Raw genomic sequence first — 20,133 nt, forward strand, 5'->3', positions numbered from 1 at the left:
CTCACGCGGGAACCGATGGTACATGCTAAGTCCTCGATGGACCAAGAGACGGGTACGCTACAGCGCCTCTCGAAGGGCTGGTGGGAGCGCGGTGGTCGACTTGTTGGAGATGAACGCTAATGCGAGCCTTCGATGTTGGAAGAACCAGGGCCGCAGCAGCGCAGGATGACGGAAGACGAGCAGGCGGCGCCGTCGGAAAATACGGTACGTGACAAGACCGGCGGCGGGTCAGGGGCAAAGTTACCGAGGTTGCGTGTAACGATGACGTATCGCCGGGCAAGGGGAGATGCTTAGTCATCCAGGCCCCCCCCCCCCAAGAAGGGTGGGCTCCCCTGTTTGGTGACTTTTGCGTCGAAACGAACGAGCGAAACCGACGAGCGCAGGACCGGACAGACTGGAACAGAATAATACGATGGCGAGCGCCACCTGGAGGATCGACTGAGCTGGGACACGGAGTCGTCGACGGCTGGATCACACGCGATCACTTGCTCTTTTCCGCTGCGAGACGTGTGCTCGCTCGACCGACCACTTGTGCTGGGTAGACGTCTGTTCTGTTGACGTTCAGATGGCGGCGTTTGAGCGCGGGGCACTCCCACGGCCGGGACAATGGCCAGCAGACCCCCAGGAGGATGTCGAGATATCCAAGGACAGGATCTGGGTAGACGGCTGCTTTGACTTCAGCCACCACGGTTCGTTCGCCAATCGATTTGATGTACTGCTTACAGCTTCGTCGTCGTCTTCTGTGGGCGGTTGTTCTAATCAGCTGGGTTAGGCCATGCGGGGGCCATGCTACAGGCTCGTAGACTGGGAAAGGAGCTGCTCGTTGGTGTGCATTCAGACGAGGAGATATCGGACAATAAGGGGCCTACCGTCATGACCCTTGCTGAACGGTTGGTCAATCAGTACTCCTACGGCTTTCAAGCAGGACTCCCTTTGTTTTCTTTTTCGCTCTCTTGCTGCTCTAGTTATTCTTCTTCTCTGCTTGAAGTTGCTGATTAGGCCTGAAGGATTGCTGCTGTGGATGCTTGTCGATGGTCAACAAAGTCCATCCCGTACGCTCCATATGTTACTTCTCTAGACTGGATATCTCATTATGGATGCCAGTATGTTGTTCATGGAGACGACATCACCTCAGACAGTGATGGCAACGACTGCTATCGGTTTGTCAAGGAGGCAGGCCGCTTTCTAGTGGTGAAGCGTACCCCTGGCATCTCGACCACTGACCTGGTTGGCCGCATGCTTCTTTGCACGAAGACTCACTTTATCAAGTCTCTTCTAGCTTATATCACAGGAAAGGAGGGCTCCGGAACTCCTGAGGAGATGGAGGAGGCTGGCAAGAGTCATTTCCAGCGTATCAGAGACTATGCCACAGACGAGACAGGGCTACGCCCTGGGCCTGAGGTCTGGCATTGGAATGGCCCATCAACTTTAAGCAGCACACCTGCAACTGGCGGAGCACATGAGCAGCTGCAGCAGTTGGTTGAAGGTGTAAAGCCGAAACCAGGACAGAAGATTGTCTATGTTGACGGTGGCTTCGACTTGTTTTCGTCTGGTCATATCGAGTTTCTCCGCTGCGTGCACTCTGCAGAAGAAAAGGAGGGAGATGCTCGTGGGTGGTTCCACCCAGACCAAGTGGCACAGAGAGTAAAGGAACACGGTGAGGATTACGGACCCGCGTATATTGTGGCCGGCGTGCATGACGACGAGGTAATCAATCGCTGGAAAGGCCTGAATTATCCAATCATGAACATTTTCGAACGAGGTCTCTGCGTCCTCCAGTGTCGTGTAAGCATGGCCCGTCTCTTCATAAGTTCGTACAAGGCTAATATTTCCTGAAGTATATAAATGCCGTCGTGTTTGCTGCCCCTTTTACTCCAACTGAAGCATACCTAAGTGCCCTGCCCTTTGGAATGGCTGATGTGGTGTACCATGGCCCTACCACTTTCATCCCTCTAACCTTTGACCCGTATGAAGAACCCAGGAAATTAGGGATATTCAAAGAAATCGGCAATCATCAATTCCAAAACGTCAATGCTGGAGAAATAGTACAGCGAATCATGACAGCGAGAGCAGCCTTCGAGGAACGACAGAGGATCAAAATGCTCAAGAGTATCAACGAGGCAGAGGTTAAGAAGCAGGAGGAAGCAGCTAAGTTGTCTGGAAAAGGTAATTAGAGGTATGGGAAAGTCTATGCTAATAACGTCTTCTTGCATAAGATTTATGATATATAGATACAGCTATAAAACGTATATGATATACATGACTTTTCACAGAGAGCTTCGTGCATGACAGGAAATTATATAGTACTAAATATAACATATAACATAGACCGACCGTATAGTTAAGGCAGTTAAACTTGTGCTAGCATCCTCTTTGCAAGTTGGCAGACTTCCTCGCGCTGCCTCTTTCTCTGGTCCATAGATTTCTATATATAGCGGGTTATAGTTGTTAGTGACACCAGCGGCCCAGGAAAACAGAAGGTAAAGATATACCATACCTTTTGACAGGCTTTCAATTGTTTTACTGAATTTTCTGCCAACAACGTAATGGCTTGATGCTGTTTTTGCAGTTCACCCCGCATAGCCCCCTGCTCAGACTGCTGCTTGTCGAATAAAGCAGCAGCGCGGTTCAATCTCTTCTTCATCACCTTCTTCCTCGGGTCTTTGGTGATACCGGCCCTTTTCACACCAAGAACCTCAACAGCAAGACAGATTATTTTCTGCTGTACTTTCTCCCATTCGCCCCACAATCGCTCCAGAGAACGGGTTTCGGCTTCTATCTTGCTCGAGAATGCGGTTCGATCAAAGCCGAACACCTCTACTGAACCTAACTCTGCAGCTTGACCCCCAGCAGTACCCTCACCTAGCACTGGCGCCCCGATACGGCTTAACACCTTCGTGTAGTTAGCCTGGAATTCGTCTACCCTTTTAGCGTATGCTGTAGCCATCTCATCGAGGCGAGATTTTATGGAGTCCTCAGTGTTTGAGATTGCTGCAGAAAGCTCTTCTGCCATATCCTCTCGGGCGGACTCCAGTAGATCTGTTGCCAGCAGTCAGAGGAATTCTTGTGCTGCATTAACTACGCCGTTTTCCATACTAACCAATGAACGAGTCCAGAACCTTTTGTCCATCGTTTAGCTCCTCGGCAGGTGGGTATGGCCTGGCTGTATCTGTTTTCGAGTCCGGGATATCTGAGGGCTCCATATCGATACTAGATCTGAGTCTCCTCATACTTGCATTGGCTTTACTATATGGAGTTTGACCGGGCGAACGCTGCGGTGCCGAGTTCCGGGTGGTTCGGCCCTTGTATATAGAGCGGTAGCAGTGTGACTCTGCCATTAAACCGATGTGTATGGGGCTTTGGGAGAGTGATGGCAAATATGGTATTTTGTGAAAAAATAGAAACCTGGAAGACAAAAAGTTGTGGTTGAAGGTATGTAGTGAAGATTTCCTATTTGGGTCTTCATACGGGTAGGGCCAATGCGCACAGTCTGAAATAACCACCACTGCATCTTATGATTTGGCCGGGTATCAGAAACATAGCTGAGAAAAGCAAACTAGCAGTCCAGGGTATAAATAGGAGTGCATATGTATGTATTACATCCTTCAGTCCATGCTTACCCCAAAGGGCATACATGTATAGTCAAATTTACAGCCTATTAGTGGAAATAGAGAGACACATAAATCCAGAAGTTGACCCTCTCAGTAACGCCGACTATTGTAACATATCCTGACATATCTCTCTGATTGCGCATAGATTCGATCATTGCTCTGCCTGCACAACCAGGCCCTTCTCTTCGAGAAGCTTAGACAACTCTCCATTCTGATGCATAGTCATCAAGATATCACAACCACCAATGAACTCCTTCTCGACGTATAGTTGGGGAATGGTTGGCCAGTCAGAATATTCCTTAATCCCTAATATGAAACGAAAACCAACGAGTTAGTCATATAATTCAATTACCACTACCATATTGCAATTGTGCAATTGTGCCTACCTTGTCTTAGCTCGGGGTCCTCGAGCACATTGAATGCTGTGAACTTCTTTGGGTCTAGCCCCTGTAGACCCAGAACCTGAATGCTAGCCCTTGAAAACCCGCACTGCGGTGTCTCTGGGGTGCCTTTCATAAACAGGACAACAGGCGCCGAGGCTACAGCTTTATCAATGGCGGATCGGGTTTCATCGGAGAGTAGGCGTATTTGCAAAGGAGTGAGTCCGAACCTCTTCGTCGCTGGGGTTGGTAGGCGGGTGAATCGAAGAAGCTGTCGAGAGGGTGAGTGAGTGCTAATGTAGGGTAACATAACTGTGGTGTAATCCTTACCGACGAAACTGATAGTCTAGAAGCCATGTTGCTTTCTGCCACTTAGATTAAGGGTCTCGTTAAAAAACAAAAAAGAAGGAAAATAGACTTGGAATAGCCAGACAATAGCTAACAATAAATGCAACGAAGTCGTCGGATGTTCTTGGGGAACTTTTTTGCATCTCCAAAGCTTGGCCATATAAAACCGCGGATATTATTAATTAGATTGGCCAATCAAGGGGCAAGAACTTTGCCTGGATAACTAACTAAATGCATCTCTGTTAGAGGAACCAAAACGAAACCTGAGTTACAGTCGAGAGACTTTTATATTATTAGGGCAAGAGAGTTATCTCGTTGCTAGCCAGAATGAAACCATGGGAGATCCAAAGCAACACGAGCCGTGAAACCCCCCCCACCCGGGGTCGATATCCGTTCACCCAACAACAACAAATGGCTAATGAGGAGTGGCCTCATCCCACCCGTTCAACAGTATATCAACAGTATATCAATGACTGTACCCCCAAGGATTCTCATTATTTATATGCTTCAAGAATGCAGTGATGGACTCATTATTACCGAAGTACGAGAGTTGATGCTGGAGAACAATTACTTGGACATCCACCCTTGGAAGAGCCGTTGGATCTACAGCAAGAATGATGTTTTACCACGCATATGCACTAATAAGTCTCTATTAGGCCGGTTACTACCAGTAAGTAACAGGTTCTGTACAAATGTACTCAACAATCCCAAAAGAGAACACGTCCGACGGTGTATTAGCACGGGCTTCTGCATGAGCTTCTGGGCTTCTCCACCTCTGCTTTCCTACAGCCTTTCCGAGAATATTACAATTAGGAGGTACCATTACACTGTCCTCGAGATAGGCTAGTTCAGTTCTTTTAGCCTCTCCCCAGTCAATCATGATGTTGTTTGGCTTGATATTTGTATGGTTATGTCTGCGTTAAAAAAAAAAAAAAAAAAAAAACTCAATAGTACGAATGCAGCATAGAGCGTGTGGAAATTTGGTGTTGGATTGAAGTACTGAAATGTCCCAGAGTCTGTTTGTACGAGGGAGGTAGACTGGACATGAGGGTGGGGAATGGGATTAGACATTGTAGCCACCCTAAGCATGAATGAGAAGGTCTATGTATATCCTAAGCCACACCTCTCATTTAGTTACCTCTTACACCTTTCCCTTTTGTCTTTACCCTCATATTCTCCTATAGAGGACACTTAACATTTCTAACCCCCTTAAACTCCCTAAGGCCGAACTTTTCAAGATGGAAGGTTTCAAGACGTCGGAAACGGCGTCTATGTTAACTAGTTAAGTTCCACAGCCGACGAGCCGCACCCACGCGGTCTTGGCCCCACTCGCTCTGAAGGCTAGAAAACTGTCTCTTCAATTCCCTCGACATGGTATTCTTGCCTTGGGTTTAACTATCAATTTACGATTCCGAGGAATGCTACAACGTATTCACACAATGGAGGAAGATCTGGCTCCACCATTCTCTGCTGCAAACTATACCAATGATGGAAGGACTCATATCCTACTCGCAGCCACTGGCTCAGTAGCCACGATAAAACTACCAAATATAGTCGCATCTTTGGGATCCCAAAACAGGTTTTCCATTCGTATCATCGTCACTAAATCTTCAGCCAATTTTCTTAATGGGCAAAGTGATGAGCAGCCGAGTTTGCAGCAAATTCGGCGGATGAAAGGTGTCGAAGGCATATACCATGATGAAGATGAATGGAAGGAACCCTGGGTGCGGGGGAAAGACATCTTGCACATTGAGCTACGGAGATGGGCTCACGTCCTACTTATAGCACCACTGTCCGCAAATACTCTGGCAAAAATGACAATCGGGATGGCAGATAACTTACTACTCTCCGTTGTACGGGCGTGGGACACATCCGGCACGATCGATCTCGGAAAGAAGCCCAAACCACATATTTTTGTGGCACCTGCTATGAACACCGCAATGTGGAGAAACCCGCTGACGCGCAGGCAAGTCGAAACTCTTGAAACGAGCTGGGGCTTCCAGTCTGAAACTGAAGGCGGTTGGGTGACAGTTATCAAGCCAATGGAGAAAACCCTTGCTTGCGGTGATGTAGGGGATGGTGCTATGGAAGACTGGAGAAGGATAGTAAGAATTATTGAAGAGTATTGTGACGCCTAGCGCTCTATATTGGCACAAGTATCTCGTATTATACAATCTATTAATACACACTCCACTACACACCATTATAGTCTCACATCGTCTTGCCTAAGGTCTTCACTCTGATCATTAGATCTTCTTATGGCATAATCCCCAAGAAGACCAAGGGATATAGTGCTTCCCGTAAACCAGCAGCCGTACTTAAACCACCACCAACAGTCCTTTGGATCAGTGAGCTTCACTCGCCAGATCATAGTTCCCAATGATAACATGGCACCACCACAGCTGCCTACAAAGAAGACAGGTCCAGCTCCGGCCGCCACACCAGCTGCAGCAAGCAGGCTGACCTGAACTGCTGCGAGCCCCGACATCACATATTTGCTGTTATCAATATGAGCCAAAGCAATTGATTTTATCCCTGCCTTAGCATCGTCCTTGACATCCATATGAGCATATATAGTATCATAAAGTATAGTCCAGGCCACATTGCTCGCATATAGAGAGGCGCATGCGGCTAGGATGCTAGGATCGCTCAAAACTTCAACCCCCAGCGCTGGGAATCCCATCACCGCGCCCCAAGAAAAGGTTAACCCTAACATTGCTTGAGGGTAATTTGTCACCCGCTTTGCAAGTGGATATGCTGCAACGAACAGAAGGCTTGGAGTTGCATACCAGAAGCATTCAAAAGGGAATTGAAGGAGAATCGCAAGCCCGGAAAGGAGCTGAGCACCAGTAAATACAATTGCATGTTTTGGAGTAATTGCTCTCCGTGCAATTGGCCGAAACTTGGTCCGTTCTACATGAGGATCCAGATTCCGATCCCACAAATCATTTATTGTACACCCTGCGCCTCGCATGACCAATGCTCCGGCGAAGAATAGACCAGAAAACCAAGCAACTTCGAGAGGAGTAGCCATTGGCACAGCCAAAGGTGCTGCAAGGAGGGTTGAAAAGAGGCAAGGGAAGTATAGATAGTAAGTGCCAGTGGGTTTGTCTAGTCGTATCAATTCTGCATATGGTACCCATTTCTTTGGAAGAGCAGCGAGAATTCCCGTTGTCGGTGGTGAATATTGCTCTGGCTTTTGACTGGCAGCTATACTGGGAGCAGAGGAATTATATCGTAAAAAGGGCTTGTAAATCTGCGGTATCCGGCTTATTCGTCGAAACTTCAATATGCTCGGTATTCTCCTATTGTGCGGCGCACGGCAGCTGGTGAAGATATGGCTGGAGACGGTCAGCCCGGCTCTAAGGTAGCCGCAGTTATTAGATAACATATTGATAAAAGAGGTAGCACCGAATCCGTCCAAACGCTCGACTTTACCGCGCCCAGTTGTAGACCCCCAGCTTCTTTCGTCGCGAACCTGGAGCTGTCTTTAGCTCTTCACGGTGTTTTCGCGCCGATGAGCCGGGATAAAGAGCTCCTACTAACTAGCTAGCTATCACGTGACAGACTTGATTTCTACCACCTTTGTTAACCAGATGAGCTTTCAATCTCTTAAGTTGTTTAATGAAAACGACCACAAGTGGGTGAACAGCTGTTGCGGCGCGACCTCTTCGGCCCAGAGCCATGCCTGGGCTACAGCTACCACGTGCGGCCTTTGAGCCCATCTCACCGGATCTCGATTTTACAGAATTGGTCGAGTCGACGCCTAATTTCGAGCCAGTAACGCGAATACCTGCCCACGCGATTGAGGAACAAGGGATCGAGAATTTCGAGAAGCTGGTGAAACTGCATGTTATCTACTCAGGAAAGCCTCTAGTTGTAGAGGGTTATGGAAGTAAGCTGGAGAAGTGGATTTTTTCCCCACGCTGGCTCAAAGATAACCATGGAAGCAAAGGCATGTTACTCCCTAATATGAGATATATCATGACAGTTAATGCGCAAATCTAACATCTTATTAGTCGAAATCGCAAGGGATCTCACGAACAAGTCAAATGTACCGCTAACTATACAGCACTACCTTTCTAGTATGGCTGGTCTCACTGACCAGTTCAACGCCACAAACTACAAGGACTCTAGTCGTCAGCGCATGTATTTAAAGGATATCGATTGCCCTCCAGTCTGGCATGAGAAACTACGATCGCTTCTTCCGCAGTTTCTTTATTATATGAATGAGTCTGTGACAGGTAAAGAGGGAGACGCGGCTCCTGCTGGTGACCTGATGAGCAGCCTTCCCGAAGAAATGAGGGCAATGAACATGATGTGCTATATTGGTCATGAGGGCACCTACACTCCAGCTCATAGAGAGATGTGTGCTACTCTTGGGCATAATATCATGGTCGAAGCTTCGACCGGGGGATTGGAAGACGGAAAACCGACAAAACCTGGATCTTCCATCTGGTTCATGACTGAAAAGAAAGATCTTAAGGTTGTTTCAGAGTATTGGCTATCGACATTAGGACATGATATCGAAATTGAGGACCACTTTGCGCAAATAAATGCCTGGAAGTCTGCGCCATTTAAAACCTGGGTTGTGGAACAGAAAGTTGGCGACTTCATTCTAATCCCTCCTCTTGCTCCTCATCAGGTGTGGAATAGGGGTACTCGCACGATGAAAGTTGCATGGAACAGGACGACTGCTGAAACGCTTGATCTTGCTTTGACTGAAGCGCTACCCCGGGCCAGAATGGTCTGCAGAGACGAACAGTACAAGAATAAAGCCATTATTTACTTCTCCCTCAAGAAATATTCGAGTCTCCTTGAAAAGTCAACTACACGTGACGATTTACGATATCGCAGCCTAAAGTCCGATTTCAAACGCTTGTTTGCGTCATTCACACAGATCCTTCTATCTGAGAGCTTTTCTACTCGAATACCGGAGCCCAAAAACGTTGAGTTGGTTCCCTTCTCAAGCAATATCACATGTTCATATTGTCGATGCAATATCTTCAACAGGTTTCTTACCTGCCCCTCGTGCATTGGTAAATTCCCAGATGGGGAAGATGACACCTATGACGTTTGCATGGACTGCTTTGTGATGGGTCGAAGTTGCGCTTGCATCTCTAAGCTGAGGTGGGTGGAACAGTTTCGTTGGAAAGACCTCACCCGGGATCATGAACGCTGGAGAAACCAGATTGCCAAGTTTTCCTCAGGAAAAAGTCGTAAGGATAAGGATAATTTCCAACCCCTCTCAGTTGAGCAAGAGAAATATGAAAAGAAGACGCTGGCAGAAATATGCCAGGTGGAATTAAAACGCCGGCCGTGGACCGACATCACAAAGCCTGTCAAAGATGATGTTGACGACGATGATGAGAACCATAGGGAATCTACTCGAAAGCGTCGAAAAATAACCAAAGCCGACAAACATAAATATAGTCGATGTCACATCTGTGGGCCGACATTAAATTGGAAGCTCGAGACATGTTCTCAATGCAATTTGCAATGGTGTTACGGCAGTTTATACAGAGCATTTGATATCATGCCAATGACAGTACTGGAGGTACGGAGTTGGAAATGCCCAAGGTGTGAAAGGATATGTCCATGTGCGAATTGCAAGCGCCGCGACCCAACAATTGAAGGATATATACCAACCGAGACCCGAATCGGTCATGATACCAAAAAGATTGCTGATGTCAGAAGTGTAGAGTCTCTGGTGGATTTTAGTCATTCAAACCTGTTTTGGCTTAAGAAATCAGGCGAGCATCCCGAAACATCACAGAATAGCCGAAGAATGCAGTTGAGAATAGAAGAAGCAGAAAAGGCTAAATTGGATGAGCCTGTTCTATATAATCACGACTCTGACGGCAGTGAGATAAGAGGGGCGGAGGAACAAAATAATAACTCCAACTTTGACGAGAGTCTCATAGATCCCGCCCTTATGGACCGGGGTCATCAAACGAGTTTTGTTGTCCCACAAAATGCTATTTTCCGAGACGAGGTGGCTGACCGTTACCAGCCTACGGAGGGCATTACATTTGAATACCCAGAGCCAGAACAACCAGCGGAACAGAATAAAGCTGAAGAAATTGTTGTGGACCCAAATCTCTTCCAGACTAACGGACAGGCTCCAGAGGAAGTTAATGGAGGCGAACCGGATGAAGATGAACCTGAAGATCTACCTGTAGACCCAAGCCTAGATGATGGTGCTGGTAGTAGGCGAAAACGGGGAATTGAAATCGACGATGATTTTACTCTTTCTCGACGGTCAATCTCTCGTATCAACACTTCTGGAGCTAGGAAGGTTGCAACAAGACGAAGTCAGCTGAATCCTATACAGTCGGATGATCTTGGTGGATCTGGCAGTGACCAAAGTGAAGGCGAAGATAGGGCGGAAGAGCAAACTTCGCAGGCTATGTTACGCCCTCGAACTTCGAGGCCTGCTAAGAAGACTGTTAAAAAGTCGGCGGCAACCAAAGCTTCAAAGTCCAAAACCGCTAAGAACGCTAGCGAGGCAGTTGAAACCAAAGTGACAGGTGAATCAATCCCTACCGCACAATTGCAAAACAAGTCTCCGCTGGGACCAACGTCAGAGGTGAATGGCACTGCTAAACAGGCTGCAAAAAACAAAACCGCCAAATTACAGGCAATGGGTTGGGTAGAGGATGACGATAGCGATGGATGGACCTAGTGTTAACGTGTATTCGATATCTTACAGTCAAGCAATGCAAAATTACAGATAATTGATTACAGGAGCCTTAATTTTAATTATCAAGTCGGCGTAATTCTATCGGGGATTGCTCCTGCTCAAGTAGATTTGAACACGATATTAGAACAGACTACCTATGTTTCGACTATAGCCTTCCATTATCCAAGTGTACGTTAGAACGTATGCAAGGTGTATCTTTTACTTTAAAGATTATTTACGCTCCTTTATATTCGTAACGAAGGCGCTCTAATTCGTTTAGATCGACTGAAACCATAGTTCTCCGAGCTGCCACGATAGTGAAGAGTACGACTATCGTATGAGAGTTAGCGACCGATAAAAAAAACGATACGTAAGTAGAAAGGTATTACCGGCTGGCAGGACATATAGAATATGGTATGCATTGCCTTGGTCCTTCTGAAAGCGTAGAAACCCGGAGAGTGCCATGAAGAGAGAAATGACAGCATTCACTATTACTGTGTATCGGCTAATAGGGTCTTCCTTCTCCTCTGACAGGCTGATAGAGTGCCTTCCCCTAGATTCACTTTGCGGCAGCGGCGTATATTTCATATAATAGGCAGTCCACAGAAGTGAGGCGGCACCAAGAAATGCCGAAGCCCTGTCATAGAAGACAGAATTGAACGATAATATTGTGGGTATGAAGATACAGCTGGCTATGCAGGGTATCACAGCCAATACAAGCTATAGAACCTCGTTAGCTCCTAGTTATCGGTAGGGATAGATTTGGATACTTATAAAACACCTGATAAAATGCATTTGCCGTCTCATTATCCTTACGCAAGGATTCAATCAAAGCCTCTTGTTCTATGCATTTGTAAGTAACTGGCTATATAGTTAGGCTGCAAGAACTACATGCCACGAACCTTGGTCGTCTAGTTCTGGACGTGTATCGTCGTCACCGTCTGAGTCTGGATACTTGAATGTCTTCCGTAGCCGTGTAGATGCCATGATCCATAACCAACTCCTCCTTCGTCAACTGGCAGTTCCTTTCTATCAATATGTCCGTGTTTTCAAAGTCAAATATACCCAACTTGGGATCTGCAAGTCAACTTCATGTGACCTGGCCTAGTTAAGGCCCCATATCGCCGACCTAACTCCGGCCCTCACGTTACTTATAATGCTGACTAATATATCAATATAAAATCACATGATTGTATTTACATAATCAACATTCACCTTTCACGTCCTGAACGAAGAAAGTTGAGGTCGCAACGACTAAACAAAGATCGAGTCAAGCAAGTCACCAGCCGACGGTGAGCGACAGCCATGAATCCCATACGGAGCCTGCGGTGCCACCGGCCCATGTTGAAGCCCAATGTTTCTCTGCGCTCGTCGACACCCGCACGCCGTACCCTCGTTGCACCCCCTCAGCCAAACAGTGGTCCCTTGCTCTCACGACGAGCTGACCGAGAGCTCCCCTCACTTGGCTCACACAGACGGTGGCTGCGCACTATACCAATATTTCTTGCGATAATTGGCGTGTCAAGTCTCGCGATATTCAATTACCAGAAGTCTTCATCCAGTATCGTTAGCAGTACTCTGTACGCTCTGCGACACTCTCCCAAGGCCCGGGAGCTCCTTGGAGACGAGATATATTTTGCACAGCAGATACCGTGGATAAGCGGAGAGATGAACCAGCTTCATGGCCGTATCGACATTTCATTCTGGGTCAAGGGAACTCGCGGCAAGGGAAAGATGCGATTCAAGAGCACGAGAGAGAGCAGATTAGGCTACGTACGGGTTATCCGTCACCTGTTTTTTATGGGTTGTATACTTTGACTGTGAACATGACCATACTAACATGAAACCTATACAGTTCAACACCGAAATATGGAGTCTTGAGATGGAAGATGGCACAGCTGTGCCGCTACTCAACCAGACCGAAGAAGATCCATTTAAGGGCGCAATATAAAGATCGATTGCGTTAATCCCGGACTGAGGGCATATACCTCACCTCACCTCTTTTTACCCTACGGGTTGTATAACTTATAACTTGGCATGGCGTTTGGAAAGCATGGGATAGTGGAGGCTGCTCCATTATAATTGTTCACTTTAAAATGCAGGATGTTATTACTTGAAGCAAAAAAGAAGGGAAAAGGCAAGCTAAACGCCTCGACAATCCAAGTTACATTCATGCATATCCCTGAGATTTGGAAGATGGGTTAAAAAATACACGGTTAAACGCCACTCTGAAGGGCTATTGTACAGTAGATAAAGAAGAATTTCATGAAACAATATAACGCTCATTCCTTAGCTGCTGCAGGCTGTGCAGCCTCGATTTTCGGCCATGGCTTCTTGATTGCGTCTTGGATCTTGACGCAGCGTCCCTTGGGACCAGCAACACCCCCTGTTAAGTCACACATTTAGCGCACAAATTGCCCTATAAAAATGATATAAAAAGTGAATAGACTAAGCTCACCCTTAACAACAACAATGCCCTTCTCAGCGTCAACCTTCAACACCTTCAAGCTTTGCAGTGTTACCTGATGGTTTCCCATCCGTCCAGGCATCTTCTTCCCAGGGTATACTCTGGAACCACCTCCTTGAGAAGGAGCTGTAGAACCTAGAGAACGATGCGTCAAACTGACACCATGACTTCTATCCTGACCGTGGAAACCCCATTTCTTCATAGCACCGGCAAATCCCATTCCACGGCTGTTTGACCGAACATCAACATATTGACCCTCTTGGAACCAATCGGCATTAATAACTTCTCCAATTGGTAATAGTCCAGTCTCATCCTTGACTCGGAATTCATGTATATGTCGTTTTGGCGAGACACCGTTTGCACTGAAATGACCCAGCATCGGTCTTGTCACATTTCTCTCACTCTTAAGCCCAGACCCGACCTGGACAGCACAGTATCCGTTCTTCTCAAACGTCTTGTGTGAAATGACCTGGGCGCCATCTAATTGGAGAACAGTACAGGGAGTCCGCACGCCCGTCTCGGGATCGTAGATGGCCGTCATTCCTTTCTTGATAGCGAGGGCGCCTGTTCGAAGAGGGAGGGTGGCAGCTTTGCGCAGATGAGCTGCAATAGGATGTGATGAGAGAATCGGCACGTCTGGATCGAGAGGTTTAAGGCTGGCTTTGGGGGGATACATAGGTTTGATGCCAAAGGACCGTATGGCTGTGGTCACGGCGATTCTGGACGGACTGCTGCATAGCTGTGAGGATGTGACGGGCGCAAACAATTGCTGCAGGGAGCTTCGAGGTAGCCGCGGCGGCATCTTGTCTTCGATATCCTTCTCAAGTCTCCTCGATCAACTCGACGGTGCTGGCGCTTTTCGTCGCTATCCAAAAAATTAGTTTCAATCAACGATCAAAAAACGAAATTCGACATTTAGTTAGGCTTCGCGCCAAGCTTTTTCCTCCCGAGCTTAATGCCAAGACAAAACTTCCTCCTTGACTTTTTTTTGATATCTCGAGCAAACAGACTGGAGGAACAGATGCCTTGGACGCAGCAAACCCATAGCTAATTAAACAAAAGATGATATCGTCGCGCGGGTTGGCCGGAGGGCCGGCTAGACAGCTGCTTTCGACAGCCTTCAGATCACCACAACTATCCCGACCGTCGCCGGCATGGATAGGCCTCCGCCAAAGCTCGCGCATGCTACAGCGACACCAGCAGTCGACAATATCAACAATATCCCCCCTTAGATATATCCGCCCTCAGTTCTCAAGGAGACCATATACGCGCCGACAATTTACTCGCGCGAACTCTACAAACACAGACCCGTCTGCAAAACCCTCGTTTTCCCAGCGCATGCGCACGCTTTCCCGCGAATACGGCTGGGCAGCCGTAGGAGTCTACTTCTTCCTATCAGCGTTGGATTTTCCGTTCTGCTTTGCTGCTGTGCGGCTGCTAGGCGTTGACCGCATAGGACACTACGAGCATATTATTGTGGGATCCGTGAAGGATGCAATAGCGAAGATATGGCCTGGCAAAGAGAGGGATGCGCGCTCTCGATCCGAAGACGAGAATGAGATAGGCATTGCGGATGATATCGAAGAGGCGCAAAAAGCCGTTAAAGGAGAAGCCAGTACGTTATTCTATCTGGTTGTTGGTTTTGTTGGGCAATTATGACGATCGGCTACTAATCTGCTTGTTGTATAGGTATATGGACACAACTGGCACTTGCATACGCCATACACAAAAGCTTCATTTTCTTCAGGGTGCCACTTACGGCGGCTGTGACGCCCAAGATCGTCAAGACTCTGCGACGCTGGGGCTGGAATATCGGTAAACGGAAATCCAAGAACTGATTCCAGGCTACCATATAACTATCCCTACTCGATTTTAATATTCTCGTCTCTGTATACGCACCTCTCTATTTATATCTTGCATTTGATAGACTTATTCCCAGCGAAAAACCCCTCTGTATTTATACTTACATTTACTCCTTACTTGATTGACTGGATAAGACAGAAATCGTTCAAGGGCATGTTCACTCATTCCATTTATAATTCTCTGGTTTGTTCGTGTACAGCTATTTAGCGAAATTCATACCAAACGGTGATGAAGCGTCTATAGGGTCCATCCAAGCCAGCAAAAACGCAAGCAAGCAAACGTTATCACATAAGCCTTCCCGAATGATCAAAGAAACAACAGAGGTAGAAAAAAGGGGGAAGCAGGACATTACTTCCTACATGAAAAGGGGAAAGCAGAAGAAAAAGGAGAAACCCACGACTCAGTCATTACCGGCTAAAAAGCAGAGCAAGAAAAGAAATCAAAGAGGAAAAGAAAAAGAGGAAAAGAAATAAATATGCAGATGAGACGAGGAAAAGGAAGAAAAAAGGGGAAAAGATTTTTTGGATTGTACAGTAAAGGAATGGCAGCTTTTGGGTAAGAAGGAAGTAAGAACAGTAGAATAAAAGGAGAGGCATGGACAGAGAGAAAGAATTAGTCGATGCGAAGGAAAAAGGCCGTGAAGCCGGGGGTGTTATTATCTTTCTTTTAGCGTGCACATGACACATGAGCCATAACGGGTCATTAGAGTACCTCTTCAGGCGGAATGGAGCGAGAAAGAAAGAGACAAGGTGTAGTAGATGAGAGGGGGGAGAGGAAAAAGAATTGAGGATATAATTCTAGGTCGGAGGGGTATTTGATTTTCTCCCATGTCCCTTCTGGACTTAATTGGAGTGTTTTGGGCGTGGTATTGTTCAGGAGAGTCCATTTGCAGGTATAGGTTGCGAGGAAGGATGGACGAATATTTGGCTGAAAGGCGGGTCGGGAGTTAGATGGTGTGTATCAGGTGGGACGTAGACTCCTTCTGCTTTGCGGACGATCTCCTTTAGAGAGCGTGTAATGACTCCCGCACGGATGACGAGGTCGCGCAAAGACTGGGTATCAAAGGCGAAGCGTTGTTGGCTATCATGGGTTGGTAGAGAGGCGGTTGAGTTGCCGTTGTGAAGCTCTCGGAGATGGTGGATGTTATCCAGGACCGACCTTGCTCTGGCGGAGGATTCTCTGCGCAGCTTTTTGGAAGAAGGGAAAGTGGCGTTGATATTGGTGCCTGGACCTGAGTTTTCTTTCCCGGGAAGAGGAGAGGACTGCTTGCTTGGGCTTTCGTTGCTGTTCTGCTTGGTGGCCATGGGCATGGGCTCGGGGGAAGATTCCAGACCAAAATTGCCCGAGTCGAATGTTGTGGCTGAGGAGGATCTTTGGCGCTGATGCCTGCTGCATCCATTTGAACGTGGTTGGTCATCGTCTTCCTCAAGAGTTGCAAGGTTTATTATACCCTGGGCCTCTTTCCATAATTCTGCAGATGGGCCTTCCATGATATGCAGTGCTTTAGCCTGGACCTGGAGTCGCTTTAGTTCCTCGACAAGGACGGTGAGTTCCTGGACCAGGCCGTATTGGCCATGTACACTCTCTTGTCGGTCCAATATAGCCTGGGGAACCTTCATGCTGCTGGCAGAGCATTTACCGTTAGCCAGGGAGCCTGGGAGTGGCTGGTCATCCGAGTCCTCGAAATCAAAGTCACCATCCCAGTCTTCGCTGGGACCCTTGTTACCCAGGCCCCAGGTGCCGAACTTGAGAGGGAAGCCGGTGTCCTTTTGCGCCGTTGACTCCTTTGTTGCGATTGGTACACTCTGGCTTCTGAGATGAAGAGTGTTGGGAGCGCTGCGCGCTGTTGACCGTCCTCCCCGTAGATCGACCAGATTCTTCTCTTGAGCGGTCTTTGGACGATAACCAGAGCTGTCGCCGTCCTTGGTGGGCTTCTGCTGCTCTGACCAGTCAAACACGCTCATGCGCGAGCCCGCTTCCGATGCCTTTGACAGCGTGATGGCTGATCTGGAGTGGGGAGGCGAGTTAAGCGCCGTGGGGAAATCATCGTCGTCATCTTCCTCATCGCCCGACGTTTCAGCGAAGAAGCGCAGTTTCTCTGCGCTGTCAGCTGAGGGAGTGGCAAGGTAGTTGGACTTCCGGCTAGTTCGCTGTGATGGACCGGTGATGACGGTCTTTGGAGATGGCGACATTCTACGGACGGCAGCCTCTGAAGATGAGGCGTGTCTTAGGCTGCCGTTGCCGTGACCAAGGGGGTTGAGTACGACTAGGTCCGACCTCTTGCGAACCGACGAGACAACCGAGGAGGACAAGTGTAGTTCATCTGGATAGCACTGTTGCTGCTGCTGCTGCTGCTGCTGCTGCTGTTGTTTTGGAGTGACGTCTGGTTTGTCGAAGATGGTATCTATCCTGGGCCCGCGGGGAGTAGATGTAGACTTGTTGCTACTTGTTGCGCGTGTAGGGTAGGAGTCAAAGATGGTGTCACTGTGGCAGTCAGTCTCGTCTTCCTCTCCGGACGAGAAGATACGGGTATCATTATCTGAGCCGGGAACAGTTGAAGCTGGGTCAGAGGCAGTGACAGAGAGCCGCTGGTCTCGGTCTCGTGTGCTGCCGTAGATCTTCTGTTCGGCAGATGACTGTCTGGAGCCAGAGGCCGAGGATGGCGCGGACCGTCTCTCGTTTAGGACCTCATTGCGAAGGTCGTGGAACTGTGGCAAATGCCGTAGACGAGGCTTAACCTTTGCGACCGTCGTCTTGGGGGATACGGGCTCTAGAGGGTCTTCTGATTGGTCGATGGGAATGTTATCATCGTCGTTATTATTGAAGTGATCGTCAGGATCGTGATGGTTATTGCGTAGATGTAGATGCTGCTGCTGCTGCTGCTGCTGCTGTTGTTGTTGGTGTTGTTGATAATGGGAAGTGGCCGGCCGCTGGAATATGTCTGGGTCAGTGATGTTCTTCCTCCGCCGCGATCGCATGGAGTTCCCGCTCAGTCGTTCACTCTTGCTGGTCCGGATTTCACTGTCTGAATGAGGGTTGCGTTTCAGCTCGAGGGAGGCACGCTGTCTCCGCTGCAGCTTAGCTATCGACTCTTCCCAGGGCTGAGTAGGGTCGTCTGCCGCAAACGGGGGCAGGGGTGCCGACGATGACAGTAATCGAGCGGCGTCTGCGTCTGCGTCTGCATCTGCATCTGCATCTGCATCAACTTCCGCTTCCGCCTCTGTTTCCGAGTCCTCCTCTTTCTTTGAGCTCAACATACGGGAGACTTGAGCCCGCGCTCCTCCAGGAACGGGTCTGCCCCAGGAAATGCGGTCCGAAGATTGTTGGCGCTGGTGTAGCTGTTGTCGCTGCTGGTCTGACGACCGGAAACTAGAGCTAAAGCGAGGGGGTTGGGCGGGATCCTGGGGTTTGATGGCAGCGGCCGAGACGAGGGTGGGCACGACATCAGGCTCGAGCAGGAGGTGGAGCTGCTGCTGCGAGCGCTCCCGTCTCTGTCTGACCGAGGAAGACCGCCGTCGAGTGCGGATAGAGGAGAAATTGGAGGCAATTCCACGAAAGTAAGGGCGCCAAACGGGTTCCCCGTGGGGTTGTGGTTGTGGCTGGGACTGGGACTGGGACTGGGACTGGGACGGGGGAGGAGGAGACGCCAGGGGGGAAGACAGAGTGTGAGGCCGTATCAGGTCGGCGTCCAGGACATTGGACTCGGTAGCAGAGCGGTGCCTCATGGCCGCGGCGGCGCTGCGCTGGTGGCTGGTAGCCGGACGGCGGATGATGGAGTTTGAGCGGCGCGGCCTCGAGGCGGAGGAGGCAGGGTCGTAGCCGTGGCCGTAGCCGTAGCCGTAGCCGCCCGGGCAGTCTGGAAGAAAGTCGCGCTGGGAGGTTGAGCGCTTGACGAGCTTGTTTGGCGGGATGGAGGCGCGGTTCTGGAGATGCTGCTTCTGGGGGAAGAAGGGGGCGGTCGAGCCGCTGACGGAGGGCGACTGGGGCCGCGAGGAGCTGGCGGCGGAGCTGGAGCCGTAGACGGAGGAGGTGATGGTGGACAGGCGGCGCACCCAGGACGAAGAAGGCCTCGCAGAAGCAGCAGCAGCAGCAGCAGAGGAGGAAGAGGGATCGAGGGAGCCAGGCAGCTGCTCGGGCTCGATCTCGACATCGCGGGCCAGGACGGTCTGGTCGTTCTCCCGCCGCGGCCGCAGGAGGATCTTCTCGTCGGAGCGCTGGATGAGGGCGTCCAGCTTTGCGGCGGTCGAGAGCCCTGCGTCCAGGGGCAAGCTGCGCGAGCTGGGCGGGCTCTGCGGCTGGCCGTCGGCGTCTTTGCAGTCTGGCAGCGGCGAGAAGGGCGAGAGAGGCGAGAGAGGTGGGAGAGGCGAAGGTAAGGGCAAGGGCAAAGGCAGCGGGAGCTCAGCAGGCTGGCCGGCGAAGAAGGAGGCTCGCTGGTACGCCAGCGTCGAGGGGCGTCTGTTGGCGGTGCTGGCGTCGGGGCGGCCCAGGGCGAGGCCAGCGGGAGCGATGCCAATTGTGCCCGCCGCACACAGCTGCAGCAGTTAGCAGGGAGAAGAGGCAGACGGGGTGTAGATATGGGATGTTGTAGATGTTGTAGATGTTGTAGATGTTGTAGATGCTGTAGATATTGGATGTGGATGTTGTAGGGTGTAGAATGGAGGGTGTAGCGAAAAAAAGAGGCTGGAAGACTCACTGCAGGCACAAACTCCATCACGACGAGCCCAGACGAGCCGAAGAAGCAGAAGAAGAAGAAGAAGAAGAAAAGAAAATACAAGAAGAAAA

General features: G+C 49.3%; 10 protein-coding genes across 10 annotated transcripts; 5 read left to right on the plus strand and 5 right to left on the minus strand.

Moving 5' to 3' along the window:
• Nucleotides 1-786: 786 nt before the first annotated feature.
• Nucleotides 787-2,174, plus strand: TRV_03062 (uncharacterized protein; the record flags this gene model as incomplete). Its single annotated transcript, XM_003022792.1, has 3 exons — nucleotides 787-890; nucleotides 1,008-1,785; nucleotides 1,839-2,174. The coding sequence occupies 3 exons, from the start codon at nucleotides 787-789 to the stop codon at nucleotides 2,172-2,174; spliced, it is 1,218 nt and encodes a 405-aa protein (XP_003022838.1).
• A 176-nt stretch (nucleotides 2,175-2,350) lies between these two features.
• On the minus strand, nucleotides 2,351-3,338 carry TRV_03063 (uncharacterized protein; the record flags this gene model as incomplete). The annotated part of the gene is made up of 3 exons (XM_003022793.1): nucleotides 2,351-2,425; nucleotides 2,498-3,039; nucleotides 3,101-3,338. 3 exons carry the CDS (start codon nucleotides 3,336-3,338, stop codon nucleotides 2,351-2,353), a joined length of 855 nt encoding a protein of 284 aa, XP_003022839.1.
• A 424-nt stretch (nucleotides 3,339-3,762) lies between these two features.
• On the minus strand, nucleotides 3,763-4,301 carry TRV_03064 (uncharacterized protein; the record flags this gene model as incomplete). Its single annotated transcript, XM_003022794.1, has 2 exons — nucleotides 3,763-3,917; nucleotides 3,998-4,301. The coding sequence occupies 2 exons, from the start codon at nucleotides 4,299-4,301 to the stop codon at nucleotides 3,763-3,765; spliced, it is 459 nt and encodes a 152-aa protein (XP_003022840.1).
• A 1,477-nt stretch (nucleotides 4,302-5,778) lies between these two features.
• TRV_03065 (uncharacterized protein) lies at nucleotides 5,779-6,477 on the plus strand (the record flags this gene model as incomplete). Its single annotated transcript, XM_003022795.1, has 1 exon — nucleotides 5,779-6,477. One exon carries the CDS (start codon nucleotides 5,779-5,781, stop codon nucleotides 6,475-6,477), a length of 699 nt encoding a protein of 232 aa, XP_003022841.1.
• A 65-nt stretch (nucleotides 6,478-6,542) lies between these two features.
• TRV_03066 (UbiA prenyltransferase family protein) lies at nucleotides 6,543-7,730 on the minus strand (the record flags this gene model as incomplete). Its single annotated transcript, XM_003022796.1, has 1 exon — nucleotides 6,543-7,730. One exon carries the CDS (start codon nucleotides 7,728-7,730, stop codon nucleotides 6,543-6,545), a length of 1,188 nt encoding a protein of 395 aa, XP_003022842.1.
• Nucleotides 7,731-8,023: 293 nt separating this feature from the next.
• On the plus strand, nucleotides 8,024-11,024 carry TRV_03067 (uncharacterized protein; the record flags this gene model as incomplete). Its single annotated transcript, XM_003022797.1, has 2 exons — nucleotides 8,024-8,294; nucleotides 8,359-11,024. The coding sequence occupies 2 exons, from the start codon at nucleotides 8,024-8,026 to the stop codon at nucleotides 11,022-11,024; spliced, it is 2,937 nt and encodes a 978-aa protein (XP_003022843.1).
• Nucleotides 11,025-12,362: 1,338 nt separating this feature from the next.
• TRV_03068 (uncharacterized protein) lies at nucleotides 12,363-12,972 on the plus strand (the record flags this gene model as incomplete). Its single annotated transcript, XM_003022798.1, has 2 exons — nucleotides 12,363-12,794; nucleotides 12,877-12,972. The coding sequence occupies 2 exons, from the start codon at nucleotides 12,363-12,365 to the stop codon at nucleotides 12,970-12,972; spliced, it is 528 nt and encodes a 175-aa protein (XP_003022844.1).
• A 331-nt stretch (nucleotides 12,973-13,303) lies between these two features.
• Nucleotides 13,304-14,290, minus strand: TRV_03069 (uncharacterized protein; the record flags this gene model as incomplete). The annotated part of the gene is made up of 2 exons (XM_003022799.1): nucleotides 13,304-13,407; nucleotides 13,480-14,290. The coding sequence occupies 2 exons, from the start codon at nucleotides 14,288-14,290 to the stop codon at nucleotides 13,304-13,306; spliced, it is 915 nt and encodes a 304-aa protein (XP_003022845.1).
• Nucleotides 14,291-14,826: 536 nt separating this feature from the next.
• TRV_03070 (uncharacterized protein) lies at nucleotides 14,827-15,824 on the plus strand (the record flags this gene model as incomplete). Its single annotated transcript, XM_003022800.1, has 4 exons — nucleotides 14,827-15,103; nucleotides 15,178-15,303; nucleotides 15,416-15,538; nucleotides 15,559-15,824. 4 exons carry the CDS (start codon nucleotides 14,827-14,829, stop codon nucleotides 15,822-15,824), a joined length of 792 nt encoding a protein of 263 aa, XP_003022846.1.
• A 399-nt stretch (nucleotides 15,825-16,223) lies between these two features.
• Nucleotides 16,224-19,883, minus strand: TRV_03071 (uncharacterized protein; the record flags this gene model as incomplete). The annotated part of the gene is made up of 1 exon (XM_003022801.1): nucleotides 16,224-19,883. One exon carries the CDS (start codon nucleotides 19,881-19,883, stop codon nucleotides 16,224-16,226), a length of 3,660 nt encoding a protein of 1,219 aa, XP_003022847.1.
• Between the last annotated feature and the right edge of the window lie 250 nt (nucleotides 19,884-20,133).

This window comes from Trichophyton verrucosum, assembly GCF_000151505.1.
Source record: "Trichophyton verrucosum HKI 0517 chromosome Unknown contig00261_1.f1.exp, whole genome shotgun sequence".
In the NCBI taxonomy this organism is placed as follows: domain Eukaryota; kingdom Fungi; phylum Ascomycota; class Eurotiomycetes; order Onygenales; family Arthrodermataceae; genus Trichophyton; species Trichophyton verrucosum.